The sequence below is a fragment of the Orbicella faveolata genome, unplaced genomic scaffold, assembly GCF_042242905.1.
Source record: "Orbicella faveolata isolate gen_17 unplaced genomic scaffold, um_ofav_v1 contig_47, whole genome shotgun sequence".
Taxonomy (NCBI): domain Eukaryota; kingdom Metazoa; phylum Cnidaria; class Anthozoa; order Scleractinia; family Merulinidae; genus Orbicella; species Orbicella faveolata.
The window spans coordinates 22,322,501-22,346,639 of record NW_028301577.1 but is presented as its reverse complement, the minus strand read 5'-3'; the positions used below and the strand labels follow the sequence as shown (position 1 = coordinate 22,346,639).

General features: G+C 40.9%; 2 protein-coding genes across 2 annotated transcripts in view; one reads left to right on the top strand and one right to left on the bottom strand.

The window, feature by feature from the left end:
* The window catches only part of LOC110067655 (uncharacterized), a 16,477-nt gene extending 7,589 nt beyond the window's left edge, over positions 1-8,888 (top strand). The window contains exons 6-12 of the mRNA XM_020775011.2: positions 1,217-1,317; positions 1,946-2,100; positions 2,470-2,819; positions 3,667-3,697; positions 4,184-5,040; positions 6,792-7,818; positions 8,359-8,888. Coding sequence (XP_020630670.2) covers positions 1,217-1,317; positions 1,946-2,100; positions 2,470-2,819; positions 3,667-3,697; positions 4,184-5,040; positions 6,792-7,818; positions 8,359-8,463 — 2,626 coding nt within the window. The 3' untranslated portion in view covers positions 8,464-8,888. The remainder of the gene's footprint in view (positions 1-1,216; positions 1,318-1,945; positions 2,101-2,469; positions 2,820-3,666; positions 3,698-4,183; positions 5,041-6,791; positions 7,819-8,358) is intronic.
* LOC110067578 (protein FAM91A1-like) overlaps positions 8,775-24,139 on the bottom strand; it is a 22,242-nt gene continuing 6,877 nt past the window's right edge. The window contains exons 3-23 of the mRNA XM_020774925.2: positions 23,283-23,353; positions 22,851-22,989; positions 21,943-22,010; positions 20,906-21,022; positions 20,331-20,421; positions 19,838-19,900; positions 19,304-19,410; positions 18,880-18,918; positions 18,571-18,686; positions 17,869-17,996; positions 17,623-17,711; positions 17,200-17,286; positions 16,977-17,109; positions 16,532-16,604; positions 15,592-15,790; positions 15,029-15,142; positions 14,338-14,401; positions 13,410-13,846; positions 12,452-12,483; positions 12,265-12,334; positions 8,775-11,855 (exon numbers count right to left, since the gene is read on the bottom strand). Of these exons, the coding sequence (XP_020630584.1) occupies positions 11,712-11,855; positions 12,265-12,334; positions 12,452-12,483; positions 13,410-13,846; positions 14,338-14,401; positions 15,029-15,142; positions 15,592-15,790; positions 16,532-16,604; positions 16,977-17,109; positions 17,200-17,286; positions 17,623-17,711; positions 17,869-17,996; positions 18,571-18,686; positions 18,880-18,918; positions 19,304-19,410; positions 19,838-19,900; positions 20,331-20,421; positions 20,906-21,022; positions 21,943-22,010; positions 22,851-22,989; positions 23,283-23,353 (2,381 nt within the window). The 3' untranslated portion in view covers positions 8,775-11,711. The remainder of the gene's footprint in view (positions 11,856-12,264; positions 12,335-12,451; positions 12,484-13,409; positions 13,847-14,337; positions 14,402-15,028; positions 15,143-15,591; positions 15,791-16,531; positions 16,605-16,976; positions 17,110-17,199; positions 17,287-17,622; positions 17,712-17,868; positions 17,997-18,570; positions 18,687-18,879; positions 18,919-19,303; positions 19,411-19,837; positions 19,901-20,330; positions 20,422-20,905; positions 21,023-21,942; positions 22,011-22,850; positions 22,990-23,282; positions 23,354-24,139) is intronic.

Here is a 24,139-nt window from a genome sequence, read left to right as displayed (position 1 = left end):
CTGGTCATCTATTGGAGTCTTCTGCGAACACGTTATACACGAAAACACCGCCGAATTTCCATTGGTTTCTCCAGGTTGTCATAATCCAGAATCTTTTTCTTATTACTGGTTATCCCTGGGTAAAATTCGGCGAAAAGTTTTGTGTTTCTTTCTTGTTACGTCTGTTTGTTTGTTTGTTTGTTGAACGATGCCCGATTCCTTAACATAACATCTCTACCGAAAAGCATGTTAAACATCTCTTAAGCTATCCAAGCCCGCCCATTCCCCCCACCCCCCCACCCCCGGGCATTGGACGGGCAATTTTACAGGTTGTCGGTCCCCACCAAAGGGCATCTGATCGCAAAGGGCAGCCCGGGGTGACGCATTTGACAAGTTAGTCAAAAACAAAGAATTATACATCAGAACTTAGTAAAAACGGAAGCCTGTTTTATTAAACATCAAAGAAATCTAGTTTTCATGCTACCCCAAGGGTTGGGCATTTGCGCTGTTCTCACCGTTGGGATTTTTGTATGGACCAGCTCTCCCACGATGAGGCATGTGCCACCTTATGAGAAAAAATTCCAAATGCCTGTCCATTGCCCGGGGGGATGGGCGGGCTTGGAATTGACATAGCCATAAATAAATCGTTGAGACCAGTACCACAGTGTGTCTTTAACAAATTGACGTCAGTTTTTTTATGCGTCTGTCCTCTTATTGATGATAAATTGCGTCATAACATTGTCAAAGTGGCTGTGGAACCACGAGCCGCGGCCGAGTGGTTCCGCAGTAAACTTTGACAATGTTATGACGAAATTTATCATCAATAAGAGAACAGACGCATAAAAAACTGACGTCAATTTGTTTTTTACAATAACAAGACCCCAAAATGGTCAAATGCCGGGAATAAATGAGGGGAAAAGACGCCGTAAACTTGCCGTAAACAAAGATAAGTGAATTTTATTCAAAATGACGCGAACATTGTCAATAGCTTTTCTCGCTTTTTGATTGGTTACTTAAAAGAAGTCAATAAAATCTCATCGGTTAAAAAGGTGACAGTTTGACAGTTGAAAGTTGAACTTGAAAGCTTGCATAAATTAAAATTTTATCCGTATGTACTCTTATTGATGATAAAAATGAGCCAATCAGCGCGCGTGAAATTAGACAGTTATTGTAAAATAAACTCTCAACAGAAGACGACCACCTTCTAGCAATAACCGCTGATTGATTTTCTTTCCAGAAGTCCTCATTATGGCAGCAGAGGTCGCAGTGACTTAGTGGATCAAACTTCTCGCGGGCTCAGTAGCACCCATAACAAATACTTAGTCCTTCTAACTCCTCGTAAGTGTAACTCGAAATTTTATCTGGCATGCATGTTCCCTTGTTCTGATCATTTGGTAGGTCGATGAGATAACATCTTCAAATGAGAGTTATTTGTAAAATACAGCCGTTCACGCTTGCGGAGGCTATTTCTACCATTTTAAATTCAATACCACATTTAGCACATAATCTGGGACAAGATAAATGACAGTTCTGTTGTATACTAGAGGATAACCACAAAATTTTGTTTCGCTGATGTGTTAAGTGTTCTGTCAATTTAAACTGCAATATAAAGTGCTGGGTTGGTTGATTTTGTGGCGAAAACGAAGTAGGATTTTAATTACAGCGGGTGTTTTTTTCTTGTTTTTGTTTTTTTTGTTTTTTTGGATAAACTGTAATACAAGGACCACTTGTACAAACAGCAGCGAAGTGAAGCCGGATCTTCGTTTAGCTTCCTTTAATACTTTAACTTACTTTTTCTATTTCGTATATAAGCTCGCGCAATTCCTGCCACGCCCGTTCTACAATAAGCCCTTCTTAACCTTTCAGACGTTTGAGTGTTAAATAACAACCTTCGACATACCACGGTCCCACACCTGCATGCGCTATTGTTCCCTGAAGTCGCTGACTTCGCCTAACTAATCAACAGATTGTCGTGACTTGCTGAGAAAACTGCTGGAGCCCAATCCCCAGATGCGCTTGCCTCTTCTGGATGTGATGGTCCACCCCTGGGTAACTGTCCAAGGGACTGTACCATTGGTTCCGTACAATGAACCACGCAACGACGAGCAACTCTGGGATAAGGTACAGAGCTATGCAGTAAACTTGGATGGAGGTTTAAACAGCCATTATACTGAAGAAAGTCTGAAAGTTGGCTACATTTTATAACACAAAACTGTTAGAAAAAGAAGCCCTATTTAATCACAGAGCCCATCATTTCACTGCACCTGCAGAAAGAGTCCTTAACTTAAGTCAAGCACAGGAAAAGAAAACCTGCGCGTGAGGATTGAAATCTGATTGGAGGAATAAACTTCATCCAAATTCTGATTGGTTAGAACACGGCACACGAGGTTTTCGAGCCCGTTATAGCTCTCAGCGGTAGAGCACAACCAAAGTAAATTCCTAAAGCCATAAGTGCATAAGTTAATTGGCTTTCTATCATACCCGTACTAGGTTTTGGGGAAAACGTCACAACTCATCAACATCGATAAAGCCAAGATCGCCTTCCACGTCCAACAGAAAAGATACGACGCTATATCAGGAGTCTATAATCTCCTCTTGGATGAGGAACTGAAGAGTTTGTCCCGATCAAACGACAACAGTAGCAGAATACAAGCAACTAGTGGCCAGGAAGGTTCTGTCATTCGGGTGTCGGTTAAATTTACTTCAAGTGATGGAAAGGAAGATGATGCCCAGGGTCCCGAAAGTCAGAGCGCGACCAGCAATGACAGTCAGGACTCCCCTACCGAGCAGGACTGGGAGCAAGCCCCCACGCGGAAACACGTGATAGTCCCCAAACCAAAGTAAGTTGTGTTTTAAAAAGATACGGTAAAATTCATAGCAGCTTTACTGGTGTAAATCCAATGGCACGGATCATAATTACTTTTAGACTTTGTCATCTAATCAACACATATAATCAAAATGATAACAAAATTCTCGAATCTGATTGGTCAGGAACGGGTAAGTCATGCTGGATTAACTTCACAGTACGCTTCAATCAACCACCCTGTAAACAGGACAGTTCCAACTGAATGGGTTCCTTTTCTTATGGAGAAAATTAGGCACGATCTTTCTATTGATCACCAAGTTTATCAGATCGTCATTCCCCACAAATTCTGTTATAAAACTTTATAATCAACTGATAGAAGGAACTGATCTTGTCCAAATCACATAATTTACAGATCTCACTTCAGCTCCGTAGTTGTCTCATTTTGCTAATTGCGACTATGAATACCAACTAAATTTTAACTCTACTCAGTCCTAATGTCCACAAAGATTATAAATAATTCACTTTAGACACCAGAAGCAATCTGGGGCGAGTCTCATCCCGCAGTCACTTGTGGGATCAATAACGGGGACAGTACAGCTCCTCGCCGGGAGCCCCTCGTTTTTTGTTTAGTTCCCAGTAACGCTCTCACAAGCCACTGCCAGACGAGGCTTGTACTAGGTTTCTCCTCGTTCTAAAGTGGCAAATAACGGCATAACCACATTTAACACAGAATTCCACGGTTGTGACCTGCTGTAAATGATACAATACATTCCACGGTTGAAAACACCTCGTGTAATAAATCAACTCAACATAATATGATCATGTATAATCTCTTGATCAACTATTAATTTTTTCCGACTCTCTTCTGCTTTCTTCTTCAGTGAACACAATGCTTTTGAACAACCGTTGGAGGTAAATGTCGTAGAGTAGACAACTTAGAGTTTTTTGCGGTTACATTTGTACTTTCTTCCCAGCTAATCGATACTCCGCCGATGCTGAAAGAGGAAAGAAGCAACAAGCGAGATAGCAACTGTCGGCGTTTGTTTTGTTTTTGTTGGAAGTTGAAGGAGACGGAGGAGTTTGTGGGGAGGTTTGGAGGTTGAAGGAGGTGGAGGGACGTAGGGGATTGTGGGGTGGGTGGGGAGGTGGTAAGAGGTGAGGCGAGATGGAGGGGGGGGGGGGTGAAAGGAATTGGGGCGGTCTGATTCTAACTATCCAATCAGAAACGGCAAAAGTGTTTAGCTTTGTCACATCATCAGGATATGTTTTATTGGTTATCAACAGCGTCCAAAAAAAACTGCGGGCTCAATCCTGGAAGAAAATCTCTTTCTTGTGTTTATCTTTTTAGCGCTTATCACACTTATTACACTGAAACAATTTTTATCTTATTTTCCCCAGGCTCTAAGGATCAGAGGACTCAGGATCTGTACCAGAGCAACCCGGTCCAACAAGAAACAGCCCCAGGAACAGCCTCATTCCAGAACGCGACCAAACACCGCAATTTCGCAGAGGGCACCTGAGAAAACGCCGCCTTCTCCAAAACGAAACGTGGTTGCCTCTCGCGCCTGGCAAAGGACAGGTAAAACAAGATGCAAGTCGTGTTTCCCGCGTTTTGCACCCAGTTTTGACAGTGAGCTCCAAGGAACGCGAGTCGTGATGTCCCCACGAGTAAGGCAAGATCCGGCACTACTGGCATCTCAGTGGGAAGCGAAAATGAAAGCTTTGGCCTCAGAGAGCGGCGAAGGTAGTGTAGGACATTCCAAGCAGGGTGTCAACACTGGCCCTGATATTGCAGGGGATAATTGCAAGAAGTCGGCAACCGCTGTTGACGTTGACGTTCCAATTGTTAAATCCGACGCGAGCCTCGATCAAGAACCTAACATGGGAAATTGGAAACCCTTGGAATGCACCTACGCTAGAAGTTGTACTTCGACTGGTACCTCTGAGGTGAAACAAACCTCCGCGTCAAATAAACCGGAGGGCAACAAAACTGCGCAGACGCTACAAGAAAACCAAAAGTTTGTTTCCTCTAGAGGCTCAGTTAGATCCCACAAGACTGGGGCTAAAATTTCTCCGTCCTCACTGGCCGCACAATACGTTCACAGAGCCGTGTCGCCTTTGAAGGCGAGTCAGTTTGTTGATCTTGCCGATTACCACAAATATATGCCGCAGCCACCAAAATCGCGCATTGCAACACCGGATGCTCCTTCAAGGCTGGCGGTTAAAGGCAACAAAACCGAAGGAACGGTTGACAGGTAAACTGGTGTATTCTATGTTATTTTTCTTGTCACGGAAAAGGAAAATCGCATTTGATGACCTTTGACCAATCAAGGTGAAGATACTTTCTCTAACCTTAGTTGGGGGTGGCTAGCGCCATTTTTCGCGCTCTTTTGACCAGCTGGACGTTCTTTTTCTTGAAATAAAGAGAAAATTTGCTGTAAAAGACCACGTTCGATATATCAATATTCTAACATGGCTCCGAGGATTTCAGGATAAACTTCTGTAGCTAGTGTTGTTTTCTTTGTATCCAAGTCTCTAATGGGAATTGAAAGACAAAAGAAACTGAAAAAAATTACAGTTTTGACCCGAAAGCCTTGGAGCCATGTTAAAATATTGCTATATCGAACATGGCCTATTGGTTAGGACAAAAAAGATTAACCCTCTTGGTTTTATAATTAATAAACCAGGTAAACCAACTGCATATTCCTGTTATAGCAACAACGACCCCCGCTAATGACGGGGTGGATAATTTTTTCTGAATGATGATGATGATTAAACTAGCTGCCTCGTCCAACGTCGCCCGCGCGATAGCAAAGAAAATATATAATAATTAACTAGTGAGGAGGGGCGCAGGGAATCTAGGAAGGAAAGGAAACTCTAATAATAAACCGGTTGGGATGACCGTTGTATAATGGTAAGGGTTTTTCCAAAATCAACAAACCAACCGAACGAGATGGCGCTTACCATTTGCAATTCGATTTCTCGTAATTGTTTTGGGCTGATGCGAGACTGGAAACTGGAAAATTTACCAAATGGTAAGGAAATTTCCGCCGTTCCGTTCCGAATGGAAAAATAGGACTACCTCTGAAGGTAGTCTACAATTTCCGAACAGATTTTCCGGAAAATTACTGTTCCATTTGACTTTCAGCCGAGATTTCCGGATTTTTTTGCTAAATGGTAAGCACCCTCTGTCTCCCAATCACTCTTTACGCTAAGAAAAAAAACAAAAGCCTGTAGACGAGGCAGTTCAGGTGGCTGCACTATAAGAGGAGATGAAGAGTAAGCGAGTTTATCCCCTATACGAATCTTATTCCTAAGGTCATCTCTCTTGAGTTATTTTTAGATCACTTCCGGCTTCAGAACTCCCGGGAGAACCTTGAAATAGCCAATCCTGTGAAATGAATTTTGGTGGACAGTTCAGGCGCCTTACACGCAATTCCATCCTCCACGAAACGCGCGTGGTAACATTATTAAGTACCAGGTCTAAAAATAACTCGAGAGAGATTACCTTGCGAATAAGACCTATACGAAGGATAAACTCTTTTTCCCTTTCATCCTCTGCTACTGCATTATAAAGGCGCTTGTTCGACTAAAAAAACAAGGTCCGCAATGCGTACTTGTGAGCTTATGCTTAGTTTGATTCTATTCGATTGGAGTGTTGATTTTAAATGTCTGGGAGTTGAATTGCTACAAGTTAGAAGGAAATCACTAGAAAGATAAAGGTGTAGAAATACGTGACTCAAGTGATTGACGAGTTTAACATCATAAGTGACAAATCACTTTTAATTTTGGCGCGAAATTTCAGCGTTAATTTATAATTTCACTTGTGAAATTACAAAATTGCTATGGCAACGTTTAGCGCGAGATGTCTCTACACAATAAAAAAGTCAAAAACCCAAAATTGTACGCGTAATTTGTCACCTATGATATTTAAAGGTAATCAGCTGATATACTCGTAAAATTAAGTAATCATTTCACTTGCGTTTTGTCTCATGCTTATTTGCAGTTTCTCTGCTGCATACCAGTCTTTCGTGAAGACCAAGAAACCGCAACACCTCCGCCTGTCGATAATGCAGGCGCAAGAAATTCTTCAGCACGAGTCCAAGTTTTACGCCAAATATGGTAGAAGACTGAGCACTGACGTGAGCACCAATAACGTGAGTAACGCTGACTCGGACAAACAGACCGAAAATCAGGCGTCACGCTTCAGTCACGCAAGCACCGGGACGTCTCCAAAGGCAGTTCAAAGCAGAGCAACAATGCAACAGCTTAGCATTGCTAAAACGGGTCACGTTAAAGGGGTAGGCTTAAAAAGAGATCAAAGGGAATCGATTGTTTGCGATGTCAAACGTGAGGAAAATATTGAAAAACGAGATTATACGAGTCACGATCAACTACTCGCACCCGCTGTACTCGCACCATATCCGTCGCCTGCACGACGACACGACGACAACCCGACCGATGCCGATCTCGATGCGGTTGAAAGTAGACAAAAGGGCCGAAGTTGTATCAACGAAGGAAGCCGAGTAATCGAGGCTCGACTGCAACCGAAGCAGGAAGAATCGCTAAAAAGACAGAAAGAGAAAGAACAAACAGAAAACCACGAGAGAGAAAGAGTCAAGTTTCTCAAAGAACTGGAAGATAAAGAGCGTCAAAAGATTATCACAGAATACCTACACCACGTGTATTCACATCACGGACAAACACAACCTCAGACTGCTTATAAGAAAGGTGAACACGACACACACCCCTATAAGGTGTCCAAACAGGGGCGTGTCTATTCCATGAGCACTCGACCACAAGAGGAACCTAGTCCTGATGTACCCCACTTGATCACAAGCCCCGCGCCCATCTGGCACCAGACTGCTCGGGGTTCGCAGGGAGACAAGAAAATCTCTTTCAGGGCAAAACAAGGGGTTACTGGCACCAATGGGGTACGATTCTTTAACGAGTGGAATAACAGTCTGTTTACAGATTATATTAACAGTTCAGATGGGAAAGCGAAAATGGGAAAAGAAAAGGACAAACTACAGGTAAAAACAATTCTTTTATGTAGGCGACTCTTTTGCCAGCGTAGTAGGTGACCGCTTTCGACATATTAAAATTGAGCTTGATACTGAGGCCTAGAAGACACAAACAAAAGAAATGAATAAATATGTCATTCAATTCCCTTTGTTTGTGTCCTCCTAAGCCTCTCTGCCAAGCTGAATTACAGTCTATTCGAAAGAATAGGTTTGAGAACAGACTACTACCCAGTCGCTATTTATGGGTCAGATTGGATTGTTTCAAAGAGAAAGCCGTCTGGATCGAGTGGAGCGCGTGGGGAGGTATGGGAAGAGGTACAAAAATTAGCGATCCAACCCATGACGCTCCGCGAGCCTTTATTCAACCTAGTATCCAATCTTCTCTCCCCCAAAACACCTAAAGCGACTGGATACTAGTCTGGTTTGAGAAGGAGCGTGAATTGGGAAAGAGAGCACAAACAGGGAGGGGCCTGGGTTTCGTTCTAATTGTTTGGATGTTTAGATAAAACGTTTGAAAACAGTACTTCATCTTTGTTTTTGTTTTCGAAGGACCCAAGTTACTGGATTGAACAACACCTTGACGGAGTCCTGGACGAGACATCGGTCAGAAGAGGTCTACAGCACCATCAGCAACTTATACCAAGGGAAACTTGACCGATGTTACATGACGTAGTGCTTAAAACTGTTTTTACTCGCATTAGTGGGGTTAAAGACCAATGTTTTACATCGGAAAGACTTTAAATTTCTCACGAATTCAAAGACTTTTCTAAAACAGTATATGATCGTCCGAGATCGATTTTCTAACTTTTTTAAAAATGTTGAAAATAGTTTTCTCACCAAGAAAACTAAAATGTTAAGCTATATTGAATGAAACAACAAAGTAGAGTATTTTTTTTTTAACGGAGACTTGTAGAATAAGAATTAATCCACAAAATGAAACAAGTTTTAAAGAGTCACTCATTAAATACAATAATCCAACATCTTTATTCAATTTCTTCAAACCCAATACAACCTCTAAGTTCAAAATGGTATGTTTTGTATTTGAGAGTAAAAATAAATTACTAGCATATTTACACGAATTTTAATTTGTCATAACTGCGTTTATATAAGTTTTCTTTCGTCTTGAAACAAGAGAGGCTGAACGAGATGAGGTTCAATCTCAGTATAGGCGTTATTCTCGAGGAAATCCCTCTTGAGTCCCTTTTCGACATGGTACCTAGTCCTCCCGCGGTAATGTTACCACGCGCGTTGCGTGGATGTTTCCGCTTGGGCTGTCCACGTGAGTAAATCCACGTCACATGATTGGCTATTTCTAGATCCTTCTGGGATTTCTGAAGCCTGAAGTGATCTAAAAATAACTTGAGAGGGATTACCTCGGGTATAAGACCCTGTATGAAGGATTGACTCTTACTCTTCATCCTCTCTCACTTGAAAAGATTCCCCGTTTGTAAATGCAACTCTATTTATTTGTTCTACCGAACAATAAGGGTAATGAGCCCTGAGGTTTGCACTTATTCAAAGGTCTTTTTGGGCGGTTTAGAAGAGATATTGATGGTTCGAAAAATGTTTGAAAGGAATGTCGTGCCCGGAAAATTGTAGGTGGGTACAAGAATACCGAGCGGTAAAACTTCCTAAACACAAAGACACGAACTCAAAACAAGATTCCTATGGGTTAATATCGCTAGAGAATTAGTGAGCGGGAAGCGGGGGGGGGGGGGGGGGGGGTTAGGGAAGAGCTCATTTTCAGGGCGATATAATATACCTATACCCAAAATATGGTATAGGTATGGATGATGTAGCAGCTCTCGTAAGGTCTCACATGAATGGCCTGCTACCCTTTGAGAGAACAATAGAACAAACAACAGAAACAATGCCCCTAACCCTAAAACAATAATAACAGCTGCTAACAATGAAGAGAATTACAAGCTTACGAGAGCAGCTACACTTCTGATAGGTATATCGTAGTTTTATATAACGAGACATTTTCTACAAGGGACTAACTTCTGATTATACATACAGTGAAACCACGCCTTACGATTTCCACATAATAGTACCTCGCTATTGTGACTTCTTTCTTTTGTTCCGACCGTTGGTGGTAGGATCAACATTTTAGGATAAAAAGTCCTACACATTTAAATAGACCATTTCCAAGTTACCTTGTGCCTCTGTTTCAAAACGAGTCTTCGTTAAAAACATTTCATAAGAAAATGAGTTTGATTTGCATGAAAATGATCATGTAGGCGGAAACATTTCCATATGAATGGTTTCGTACGTACAGTGGTTTTGACACAGAGGCAAAAGGTAACTAGGAAATGGCCTATTTCTCGTGAGCGGCCGACTGCGGGGGCGGGGGGAGGAGGGGGGGGAGGGGTACTTCCAGAAAAATAGGGTGGGGGTGTGCGACCCACTTCCCAAAACCCTTACCCTATTTATGACCAAAATCTACGTTTTTTGCTACCCTATTTATGACCTGTCCAAAAATTCGAAACCCTATTTATGATTGTTGCGGCTGACACAGTTGCCCCAAACATAAGTTATGGAGGGCTTTTTTTGACGGTTTTATTGATAAAGATGAAAAGGTAGCTTCTTCTGAGAAACATACCCAATTCAAGACTAGAGTGCTAAAACCATACCCTATTTATAACCAAAATGGCCAAAATCGATACCCTATTTATGACCAAAACTGCTGAAAAACCCTACCCTTTGGGGCCGCACTTACCTATACAGCCCATACAAGGGAGTACCCCCTCCCCCGGGATTCCAAACCACAAGGGCCGCCAGTGGAAAATTCACCTGTACCCTATACCATAAACTTAATTCGATTAAGAAATGACGTTATGACTCTACAATTACGGCTAGCTGGAAGAAAAGATACTCCTTGTTGGGCAGAGTCGCAGTGATTTTGATCGTCAGAACAATGACACGACACATTTGCGAGGTAATTATCGCGAAATAATGTGGTTTCACTCGTTGGAAAACCATTAATTTCATCGCAATACATGTCTCAAAAGCCCTGTCAAGTCATCTCTTTTCGATCAACTAGTTCAAAGAAAATATTCTAAAAAAACCAGCTGAGATGGAGGTTAATAACAAAAAACATTCATTTACACCGTTTTCCACTTAAGCATTATTTCGGGCTACCATTTGGGAAATGGAAGGGACTTTTAAGTAAAATACAGGGGTACCTTGAAATTCTGGGTATACAGGGGGAGGGTAATACAGCGTTTATGGTCATTTATGCATTCAGATATTTGGCGGGAAACAGTTTTGCGCTGTGACAGACGCGGCACAGTGTACTTCTGCACAGGTCCCGGCTGTTTCCCGCCAAAACATCCGAATGAATTCCTGTGCAAAGGCCTGCGGGATACCTTCAAGGGAGCTTTCAAAGACGGGATAAATATGCGTACACTTGTTTATAAGAGCCCGTAAAAGGTTCTCGTTTTCTTTTATAAATTCAGGAATAAATGGCTATTATATGCACATAAATACCATTTCTAGGCAAAAATGACGCCAGGAGTTACTTCAAACGCCTTAGGAGATTAAGTTAGAATAAACGCACATGATTAATTATTACCCAACTCGTTATGAGGCTTTACAGGTCAAGACGGGCAAGGAATTGCCTAGCATGTTCCTGCAAACTGAAATTGCCTTATTAAAATGCTGCCTCTAAAATAGCCATAGAAACCGTGAACTGATGTAAAACAAGCGAATCTTGTAAACTTGCCTCTGTCCAGATATTTGCAGGAAATGTAAGATTTCAAATAATTCTAGACCTCATATCATGGACTGGGCCTTAATTTTGTTACTTTTTCAAATATTTTTCCTCAACTTCGATATATCGTACAAAATGCATTGGAAATAGAGATTCAGTATTATTGGTTACGTCATGTCAGGAGTTTTTGTCACCTGCCGTCCCAGACCCCAAGTTGGCCGTTGTAGAAGGAGAGGTTACGAGTTGGATAAGGGATAACTGACGCTGAAGAACCAAGCCCTTGTGGAGAGAATGTGTTCAAATCGCTGGCTGATTCTTGAAAGAGCGAGGCGTCCTGCAAAGAGATGGCAGTCATGTGAAACAAAATAGCTTCAATAAGCAAATTTTTATCACGAATTATACCCTTTTTTCTCACTGCGACTGTCTGTTGAGAGACTTGGACGGCCTAGCCTATTTGCAAGTCTAACATGCCAGAAATATACTCATATGCTTTTTCGCGTTTTTTTCCGTTACGGGAAATCAAATTCTCAATGTGCAATCAAAAATTGGTGAATGTACAAGCGACCACAGTGAAGTCACACGTCAGCTTGACGTCATGTTGCTAAGCAACGTCTCCGACTTAAAACGTTATTCTCGAAGACGAAGTTTCCACCGGAAGTAAATTCGTGTGGCACAGCTGGTGCGCCGGACGACTGAAAGGCAACTTACTGTTAGAAATGAGAAGAGAACTGAAAAATATTTACCTGATGCTTGGATATAAAATCCAATACCCTCAGAGTGAGTTTTCGGCTGGAGTGCACTAGTGAATTTAAACTGCAAAAGAAAAATAGACAATTCAAAGATCAGTGACTTGCCTGTCTGCTTATATGCTGTTTTTAATGCAAAAGGTGTAATTAAGATTTGCAACTCAAAGATTGTCAGAATTGTTACCTGTCTTCATGACATAATCCTTTGGAAGAGATCTGCAAAAGAACATTCAAAACACATAATTGAAACAAAATGACGGTACAACATAAATTGAAGCATCGCAAGTACTTTCTTCAAATTATTGGTTTGAAGTAAAAGTTGTACATATTTGGTAACCTGCCGTTATTACTGTATTCAGCGAGTTGTTCCTCAAAATAAGAAACTGTAGTCTTGACGTAAGATCCAGATACCCTACTCTACCGATTTAGTATAGGTCTACCAGCGTTCTCTCACGAATGCCGTTCTCTTATTGGCTACGCTACTCACTATCTATTCTGCCGTTGATGGTGAGTAGCCTAGCAGTGTGCGGTTGGTAACAAAATGGCGCCCGCTTCTTTGCCTTTTCAAAGTGTCCGTGAAGAGGATTTGTTAAGTTTTGAACGACTTGTATATTTATACTAAGACAATTAGTTTATTCGCTCTCGATTTCTACGCGTGATCGAAATCTCGAGCTCATAATCTTGTTGTTAAGTAAAATATTTAGAGAAGTTTTTACTTACTTTACCAGTTTGCGATTGAGCAGTATCAAGAAGCTTAACTGCTTCTTAAAACAGTAATATGGTTTACTTGTTTTATAGTGCTGCACAATGCGCGAATGACACGTGATTTGCGCATGTTGAAAAGTTTATCCTTAATTTTTCAAGTTCGTCGTTTGTAAACCGTGTTAATCTTCTCCATCCTTAACAATCCTTGTTCCTTTATTGTTTAATATTGTCACTTTGGTGTTTTTCTATCTAAGTAAACTGCTATTTTCAGGTTGCTTCAACATAAATGTAATTTTGTACGTGGCCAAAATAACTCAAAATACCGTGACTGAGTGCCTAAAATGCTGAACTATTGTTGATCATTTGTCATCGAGTTAAATTCTAGTTTCATCATCCATGCAACTAAAAACCGTCTCAGCTTTATTTCTGATCTGTACCTTCTGATAGACCTGTTTACACAAGTCTCCATCGAACAGAGGCAGACCATAGCACAGGTCTAACGGCAACCATTTACCAGCGATGGCTTCTTCTTCATTCTCCTTCTTGCCCTTGCCAACCATTACCATGTCATCCACAGAACTACACGACATCGGGTCCACTCCGTCCTCTTCGTTTTGTTCGTCGCTCGCCGAGTCCTGGCTGCTGTCCGCGTCGTTGATGACGATCAGTGGCGACAGCGACCGAGGATCGTTCGCGGCGGGCGAAGGCATCCCGAAATTTGCCGAAATGGTCCTTCGGCGCGCGTTCGCCGCTTGTTTAGTCACCGAAGGCTTTAACATCGAGATGAAGCCGCACGTGTGTTCAAGGTCGAGACATTTCGAGAGTTGTTGAACGGCGGGGTGCGCTTCCATGTTGTCTTCGGAGAACGGCTCGCCTGTAGGGAGTTAACCGACGATTTAATAGGTGGTGCCGACCATTTTCGAGGAGGACCGAAGATTATCCGAAATATCATCGAAATAATTGCTCACCGTAATTGCGGGAAAAAAAATTGCCCCGCAAATTTACAAGGCGACGAGAAAAGGTTTTCTCCCCTGGCAAGTTGTCAAGATACATGTTTCATTGGAAAGTGTGTAAGGGTCAATGTATGTAGTATGAGTAATAATTAGGTAATATTATTGTCTAACATAACATGAGTCTCATATAAGGTTAAGGGCAGCTATTACAATTTATAAGAGCAGTTTTTAATTACTGGCGTAGAACCAAACCAAACCAAGACTATTCAGCCAATCTCAAACCGTAGTCAAACCAAAACCAAAACCAAAATAACTGCCTGTGATTACTTTCGACAGTCAATTAAAAATTACTCAAATGAACCAATTTATTGTTGCTGTTGTTGTTGTTTTATTACAATTTTCCGCTACTTACCGTATTTACAGTCTAATGGAAAAGGTACATACACTACATCTCCTTCAGTGTGCACTCCATGAGCCTGCATAGAAAAACCAACACAGTATGTACAGGGGACACCTTTCTAAAGCATTTTTCATTTTCTAAATTACTAAAACCAACAGCTTCATGGAGCAATTTTCCAGGTTTTCCACAAAGCAATAAAGCGTTTAAGTGATCACATTCCTACAACAAGTTTACAGTCACCTCTACAAGACGGACACATGACAATATTCCCTGTCATTTTTCAGTCATGTTACTGTAACCAAACTCACTATAAGCCGGACACCTCTCTAAAACGGACAGCTAGTTGAGGCCGGTCCCGACGACGTCCGTCTTAGAGAGAGTTGACTGTAAACTAATCACAACGAAGATCTTAAATTTCTAACCAATCAAGTGCATGACTGAAACCATCCGTGATTTAGCTTACGTCATTTTCCCGCTCTTTTCCCCGGTTGCAAATTTTGCTTTTCCCGCGCTCACCTCCAGTTGCACGCGTTTGATTTTCCCGTGCTCAAAAAACTGCATGCACATTTGACTACGAGTTCTGATTGGCTTATCGCATTGATTGTCACTGTATTCAACTCTGCTATGCTCTGCTCTCTGGGTTTTCTGAAAGGAATTTGAAACCCGCGCTAATCTAGAATAATCTCTTACAGTGTGAACTCACCTGTACTAAAACTGCAGAGTGGGACAATGCGTCGTTGAGCGCCAATAAAACGTTAGACACGGGAACAATTCCTGGATCGTGACCCCACGTTGTTATCATTAATCTTTCATAATCCTAAGAAAGAAAAAACGCTCTTCAATAACTGATTTCGCAATCTTTTCGACTCTTCGTAATCATTTTCCTCTCTCAACACATTGATAAACATTTTTTTATACATATATTATCATAAACTGCTGTAAGCTCAAAATATCTGTGGAGGCACGGTGGCCTCATGGTTAGTGCGCTCGACTCCGGATCGGGCGGTCCGAGTTCAAGCCCTGTTCGGGGTCATTGTGTTGTGTTCTTAGGCAAGACACTTTTCTCTCACAGAGCTTCTCTCCACCCAGGTATATAAATGGACACCGCCGAATTAAATGCTGGGGGGTAGCCCTGCGATAGACCAGCATCCCATCCAGGGAGGAGTAGAAATATTCTTAGTCGCTTCATAAAACAAAAACCGGGATAAGTTCCGGCCTGACAGGCCACTTGGCTTGTATGCAGACTTTACCCTTTGCCATACCTACCTCAAAAATCTTGGGTAACCATGTCAGTCTTGTACCCTTGACTAAAAGAAGTGACGGCGGACCATTTTTCACTTGGTCATATATGAAGAGTTTAAACCAAACTGAGTTGACCTCGGGTACAGCTGGACCAATGTGTGGCGGGCAACAGCTCGTTACGGGTCGAATCTCGTTGCTAAGAGGGGCCATGGACACTAATAAGCTGAAATGAGGGGAAAAAATTAGCTACAATCGTGGACAAAAAGTCCTTGGGACACTTATGTAATGAAACGAATTATCTGTGTTTTACAATTGAAGTTTGAAAAAAGCACTGCTGTGCTTTTAAAAAACGCTTTGCTGCCCCCCACCCCCCTAATCCCCATCCAATACAATGGAAGTGACATCGACATTGATCAAGCTCGATCAACAGTTTTCAACATCATATGTGGGGTGGGCGGGAGGGGAGAGAGAGACAAGGCAGGTGAAGTTTTATTACGTTTGGCGTGTGTGCAAAAGCGCCAAAAGAGCAAATTTGTCCCAAGACTTTTGTTCATCATTGTAGGTCGTATCGTAATAGATTACGAGTAGTCCCTCTTTCACTTGGCCCGTCGTGCGTGACACGAAAGAAAATCGCGAGAAAATCGCGAGAAAAAACTGGCTGCGCGAAATCCTGGGGGCGAGAAGTACGCGAAAGGAGGCCAGTTTCTTAGCAGTATATTTACGGTCTCACTCAAAGGACTAAGCGGAAGAGGGACTACTCGTAGTCTAGTATTGTAATTCTTGGGTACTTGTTTAAATTATGAGCTTTAAGTTCCACACTGAAACCGAATAAGTCATTCAGCGAAGGCTTCTTCATTGGCAGACGTAATTTCTGAGCATTAAAAGGCACGTAGTACAAAAAGAACTAAATTTTACTCTTGTTGCATAGAAAATGTCAGGAGTGGGCTTCTTTTTGATCAATTACCTGTAGTTTTTCTGTAGTACCCGACCACAGGCAGCAGAATCTAAACTGTTAAGACTTTCACATCGCAACAGATCTACAAAGTAAACAAAAACGCTTTTCCCATTGAGATACAAATCCAAGTACACTGTAATAGCACGCTTGCTATGAGAAACCCGATAAAAGCGACTTAAAGTAGCCTCTGGTCTTCAGAAGACATGTTTGCTCATTAATCATCACATGCATTGCTTCTAATCAGTCATATCATGTGTTTCTTTTAGTTTAACCCTCTGAGCCCAATTCATGTCGTTTCTTTCAATCTGGAGGTAACTAATAATAAAGTACCAAATCCTGGAGGTAACTTCGTTCATCACAAAAAAATGACTTTAAAGCTCAAGGCATACCTCCCCTATTTTAACCTGTCATAAAAAAGGGGCTACGGTACAGGACCCTTAAATACATTACTCACCTAAGCCCTTAGCAGGTACTTGACCAGGTTCTAAACCAAGGTTCCTGTTGTATCTCAAGAACAGGATAGTGTCCCTAAGTGTGATGGCGTGGTCAAAATATCGCTGTGCTTCGCCTTCTGCCACACTATCCACCTGCAGATGAACAGTTAACACACACATCATTTAATATTTACTATCAACTTAAAGAAACAATTCTAAACAAGTGCTTTAATCAGAACTTGCCTTTTCAAGCTCCCCAAGAAAGCTGTCCAAGGATTCGTCTGTGAGCTTTCCAACTTCAAACATGGTGACAGCATGACTCTTTAAACCCTGCATCGAAAAAAATCATCACGTTATTTCCTCTTTTGAACGCTTTCCCACTAAGTCTCGATTTCCGCCATTATATCCCTTCCCGAACAGCGGCTGGTAATCGAGCCTATTATGAAACCAAAACCAAAGTAACCACACTGGCCAATCACAATAAAAGTAAACGACACAGCGAACCAATGAGAACACAACGCGAATACGTACAAAGCCAAGCGCGGGAAAACGCACGTGACCAATTGGTGATTTATTTCGGTATTGCCTCTGATCGGTCAAGTACTGTAGGTGGCGTGAGGTTTTTTAAACCAATCACTTTAAGGGAAAACTAAAGCAGTTTCTCACCGGTGAGAGGTTGCCCATCATAAGAAATGCCGTCAGTGTAGAGTCAAATAGGAATGCAATTCTCTTAGAATTCCCTCCTGAAATGTTCTCTGTAAAACAAAAGACAAAAGCAAGTCGTACAAACTCTACATTACACAAAGCACACAGAATAAGAAACCACAACAATCACTTTTAAAACTGGACTGTCACCGCTAAAGGTCAGTGCTTATATTTCAAGAAGGAGTTGCCAGTGCATGTTATTTCTACCTGTAGTGGACAATTCTCCATTTGTTTCTTGGGCATCAGTTGCCGGAGCGTCCAGTGAAGACACAGAATTTGTCTTCTCAGGAAGGTTGTTAAGATCTAGAGTCAACAAATTGTCTCTGCTTCCATATCTAGTGTAAGACAAGACGAAAACAGCAAATCAAAACAAAACAGGAAAAGTGCTCAACAACAGGTCGTCCCTCAAGCGAGACCAAAGCCAATTCTTTCCCTAGAGAGGTTCGTGTTCCACACCCAGATTGCGTTTAGATGCCCAGTTGGCGATCACTTCCTCAATAATTTTTTTACAAAATTCCCCTTTGTAAACTCAATTCTTTCTGCATTCAACGCACCAGAAGTTCCTAAACTTACCTATTGCAAGTTGCAAGCAAGCTGTGACAAAGCTGTATGTGCATCTTGTCAAGGCACATCATATTGGTCGTTGATTGCTTGAAAATCACCTCTAAGCCTCAAGCCGTTCTTTTCAGCCTTTTGCCGCATTAACCCTGCTTTCATATTGGTTTTTTCTTCATTTTCCTGCTTTACCAATTCGTTTATACAGTAGTAGAATTTGTAGGTTTATTTTTAAATTGAGACCTAAGGGTGAAATTAGCTAATATTCTTGTTCCAAATGGATCCGTGGCTGTGTGGCACAGTGTGGATACTTCAAAAGTTAGCTTGTCTGTAGCTTGGGATATTGAGAACTACCTTTTCATTGCCAAACTGTTGACTTTCTCTGTCCAGGAGTGGTGTAACTTCATCTCGTCCATTTCTTCGCCCTTCTTGTGGGCAAATCCCAACCGAATGTAAACTGACACAGCATTCTGAAAGACAAAATCCGATATCAAAATGTCACAAGTCCAGAACCTACTATCATTCAAGAAGCCAATCTTTCTGCAGTTTCTGTGTGGCATAAACAACCTTTCTATGCATTTCTACATTTGTAGTACGTGTAAAAGAAAAAATTGTGCACTAATAATAACTTGATCACCTATTTCAAAGATCAAAAAATCTTACCTTAACTAATTGTAAATCAATCTGTAAAACATTTGCTAACTGTAAAGTAAAACACAAATGCAAAACATATCCATTACAGTCAACAAAAGATGCTAAATTAACATTATTTGTTTCCTCCAATTTACAATAACTATCAGCAACAACTCCCTAGGAGAAACATTATTACCAACACCCACTCCCACGAGAAAATATCCCCAGCACCCCACCCCAAGCAATGACTTTGTTTTATCCTACTCCTGGTGTAAAACTATTTGAAGTTCACAACACAAAGTGAGACATTTTATTTTAATTTTCTTTCTTGGAATCCTCCCTTGAAAGGCACCGATCTCTATTTAAATGAGAAATTTAACTACGGGATTACTGCTCCTTCAATTAGTGCATAAAATATAAATTACCGATGCGAATAATTAAATGACGAGCTTACCTCTGCTATGTTAGTGTGCTCATCTATTGAAACAAATATCTTGTACATTAGAACTTCAAAATAATCACCCAGCACTCTGTTCATCACAAAATTCTCTAAAGGTGGAACTGCAGTGAAAAGGAAGTAATGAAAAGTCAGTAATCAGTCAGTTTAGCTGGATATACATGTAGGCATCCTATCATTAGTGTGCGAGCGAGAATACTGGAACTGGTAAACACGAAAAGTCTGCATATGAGCCACGTGGCCCATCAGGCCTGAGCTTATCCTGGTTTCTGTAGCAAGAAGTGACTAGGAGTATTTCTTCTCCGCCCCTGGATGAGATGTTAGTCCATCACAGGGCTACATCCTGGCATTAAATTCACCAGTACCCATTTATACACCTGGGTTAAGAGAGGCACTGTGAGAGTAAAGTGTCTTGCCCAAGAACATAACACAATGTCCCCAGCCAGGGCTCGAGCCTGGACCACTTCATCTGGAGATCTGCCAACTACTCTACTTACTATACTAGGCAGATTTCAAACTAAATTTTTTTACCGACTATGTAGTCATCATCAGCAATTGGGACATCTATGTAGATAAGACCTTTTGTGTATAAACCTGCCAAAAAAAACAAACGGTGTAACTAATAAATTCTCAGATAGATGAGATATTAAGAGAGCTTGCAAAAAATGCTGGTGACATACAGAACACATTTCAAAAATTATAAACAGGGCTCCTCATCAAATGATAAACTTTTAATTCAAATAATATCAACATCTGAATGATCAAAATAAACCTCTTTAAACCCACCCCCCACCCCCCACCCCCCACCCCAACTCCCAACAAAAAAAAAAAATACCTGTTGATTTCATGCACTCTGGTAATAAATTAATGTCTTCTTTTCAAACAAAATAGTTACAACATGATCAGAGGACAAGAGTAATTTGTAGAAAGGATTAAGTATCCTCCAAAACTGAAAGACATTATAATTACATCCACATAGGATCTCAGAAACTGGAAATTGACCTTAAATGACAAATGTCAGTACCTTGCACGACTTTAAGGTCCATCATTCCAGCTCGCACAGGGCCTTTGTCAATGATGGAATCAATAGCCTGATGCTCGGCATTTGAACACATCTAAATGAAGATTATCTCAAATTATCAGTTGCAACCAAACATGCCAGTACTATGGATAGTAAAAGCGAGAACACCCAATACCAATTCAAGACTTTGAGAGTTCAAGATTCTTGCCAAATATAGCAAATTACTTATAACAATATTTAGAGAGAAAGCCAAATCAGCCCTAGCTGATTTTCATGCTTGTCCTCTATCCTGGTCAAATTGAAATTTAGAGTGTTGGTTTTTGTGGACGGTGGATAATTGGAGAACCCAGAGAAAAGCCCTTGGAGCAAGGCAAGAATGAACAACAAAATCAACCCACATGTGGCACCACAACCCCGATCGAAAGTGAGCCACATTGGTGGGAGGGGAGCGCTCTCGTCACTGCGCCATCCCTATTAGTCTTGAGCCCTGTCAGTGTTGCTGGTTATAAGCTTCTACAACCTCAACCGATCTAGAGTATCACCAACCTTTTCCATCTGGTCTTTCCGTTATGACTTACCCTGATATCATCTTCTGTTACATAACCAATCTGCACAATCCACCAAGGCTCTAGAACTTTCAACAAGGCAGGCTTAGTTGGGAGGAGGTCTCTTACAGGCTTCTTTCTGAAGAATTTCTGAAACAAGAAACCATCGTACAATGACTCAAAAGACAATTATATGATGAAATTATCTTGACCCTTTAGGTACCACACTAGGAAATTATGTAAATTAGAACTCTTTACTGAAAGTCATGCTTCTCTTTATTGTTATGTATTGAGAATTTGGTGATACATCAAGGTGATGATGATACTGGTAAATGACATTTTTTTATTTTCACTATCTGACTGGTTAATGGTGTGTTGGTATTATTAGTAAAAGAAATGTCCACTGGTTCCTTTTGGGAGTTAACCAACTAAAGGGCACTGAAACTGAGATCTCAAATGAAATAAAGATTATTGCAAAATGCAATATGACAAAAAAAATTATCGGGATCTTATAAAACAAATTTCACACTAAAGCTTGGAAGTAAAATTTCTTGACATTCTGATGACTCCAAGTCTATTCATCCAAGACAGCAACCTCAAATTGAAAACTACAGGCAAACATTTTGTGGAATCTATGGAGTCACAGTAGTTGGTAAATTATGGTTTTGAGTAACTAGTGTACTTTCCATGTGGAAACTGTGCACAAGTCCTTTAAGGTAGAAGTGTCAGTTTTGAGTAGAAGTGCACTTTAATTGTGGAAGTGTAGCTTTGAGATGGGTATGCACTATGCATACAAAAGTGTGGTTTAGACTTGAAAGGGTTTTTGTTTGGCTAAAGGTCCACTTAGAGGTAAAAGAGCACTTTTGGGAAGAAAGATTTTCAAAGTTTAAGGTAGAATTGCAGCATGGAGGAGAAGTGCAGTTTTGTGTGAAAGTGCTGTTTTGTATAGGTTAAAGTATAGTCTGTACTGAGTTGGAAGTACACTTTTAATGCCAAGTCTGACAATGGTTTGATTTTAAGAACAATACTCCACAAAGTTTTAATTAATATCTTGTTATTAAATTGCTTACCTTGGATGATCGACACTGATTCATTAGTTCAATGTACTGATTTCTGCCAATAGCCAAAAGTCGTAGACCTGTATATTTTTTTATAAAAAATAAAATAAAATTTGTTTATTTGTTTAAATTATCAATTAACAAACTGCATCAAGCTGTATGGAAGATGGGTGCCTGGGATGTCTGGGGGCCTCCACTGTGACCAGCTGGCCCCTAGACAGTAAAATGCTCTCATGGCTGGCAATCCCTACAACCCAGCCATGAGCCCCCATACATGGTCATTCAGGCACCCACCACACTGAAATAACCATGGAAAAGGGATGGGGAGGGAGGGGCAGAAGAAGACGAGCCAAATTACTAGGAGCTCCACGCAAATATCTCTCAAGTACACATGCTTAAACATGCTACTACAATGGGGTGCACTGCACCTATGCTAACATCCAGGAAATGCTGGCCACCTGATGAATGCCAGCTTCTCTCTTTTTTCCATAAAATCCTGATAAAAAACTAATCTATCAACATCTTTGTAAGATGCTCATTATACATCAAGGATCTTTCAACCCTGGACCTGTGAGTAAGGAATGCACCAAAAGGAGAACATCTATAGTTTACTTGTCTTTTATATCAGACTTAACCAACAGACTTAAAGGAGCTATGTCACACTTTGCACATCTTGAAAAGTTTAGCCTAAATTTTTCAAGTTCATCATTTGTAATCCGTGTCAATCTTCTCCATCCTTTTACCATCCTTGTTTCTTTATGGTTTATTATTATCTCTTAAGTGTTTTTCTATCTTAAGTTAGTAAACTACTATTTTCAGGTTTCCTTCAATTTAAAGGTAATTTTGCAAGTGGCCAAAGTAACTAAAAATACTACATGACTAAGCTCATTTAACTCATTTACATACATCTCAAAACTTACAATCAGCTGCAGTGAAGTTTGGCAATGAGTCATAACTCCTTTCATTTGCCATGATGCTCTCCATGATGCTGCAGTAGTATGAGAATGGAGTGATCCTCAATCCTTTCACTATGACATCTGACAGGTGGTACGGAAAAAGCTGTGGAATATAAGTTATGCTTATATATCTTTATAATAATCACACAATTCATCAGCAGATACTCTATCATCTGATTTGTTAAGTTGGTAACCTGTAAACAGGCTCATAGGGCAAAAAATATTAGCAAATGAGAAAAACAGTTCGCATGCAAGGCAAGCTGTGCATGGCTTGAGTGAGCTATTCCTCTCCAGAATGCGCTTTATTCACTGTGCTCACCTCAGACCACACTCTGCTTGATCTCTTCCTGTTGTTAAATATTAATCAATCAATACCTGAGTTATTATCAGACTCACCATGAGATGTTGCTTACTGTATTGCAGTAAATCTTCGTAGTACTTTCTCTCATCTCGTCTGACTTGCCGTACTGAGAGAAAGAAATATCAAAGAGTATTTTTACTTAATAACAAAATATACTAATGCTGGAACGAAAAACGTGACAATTGTATGACATGAAACGTGACATTATAGAAACCGGTTTGAACCAGTCGAGTAAGCACGAGGGTAGAGGAAGGGTGAAAAGAAAATGGCGAACGAAGTGTGAAATAAAAAGTTAGCTGGTGTCAGGAAATCATCGTGACATAAGTGGTGACCCTGCCAGGACGGTTCCAGAGAAAAGGAGAGTTCTGAAACAAGCGACGAGAAGAATTCAAAACACAAAGGTTTTACGGACCAAATGTCAACATGAGCGAAATCAAAACATTGCAAGAGAAGATCGAAGGTAAGCTGAAAATGTTTAAGTTTACCATAGAAGATACCGAGAAAGTACTTGAAACCGAAGATGTAAAGGCTATCGAGAGACATGGGAGCACTTTAGAATCTATTATTGACGAAACACATCAGCCTAAATTGCAAGCTCAGGAATTGCGAATAGAAAACAACGAGGACCTTGCGGAGATTAGAAGTTGGTTGGAAAATCTGGAAGCCCAAATCAATAAGTTTGAAGGGACTCTCAAACAAGTAAAGTATGTAGCCGCTAATATTAGATCAGCCAAAGAGGAAAAACGCGAAGAAGAAAAACGGAAACGGATCATGAATGAAGAAATCAAGTTCGAAAAGGCTAAATTTCAAGCGCGTGCGAAACTTGAGAAATCACTGAAAACGTCCTTAGAGAATTCCGAGAATTCTAGCAGTATTGGAGTGAAACTACCGA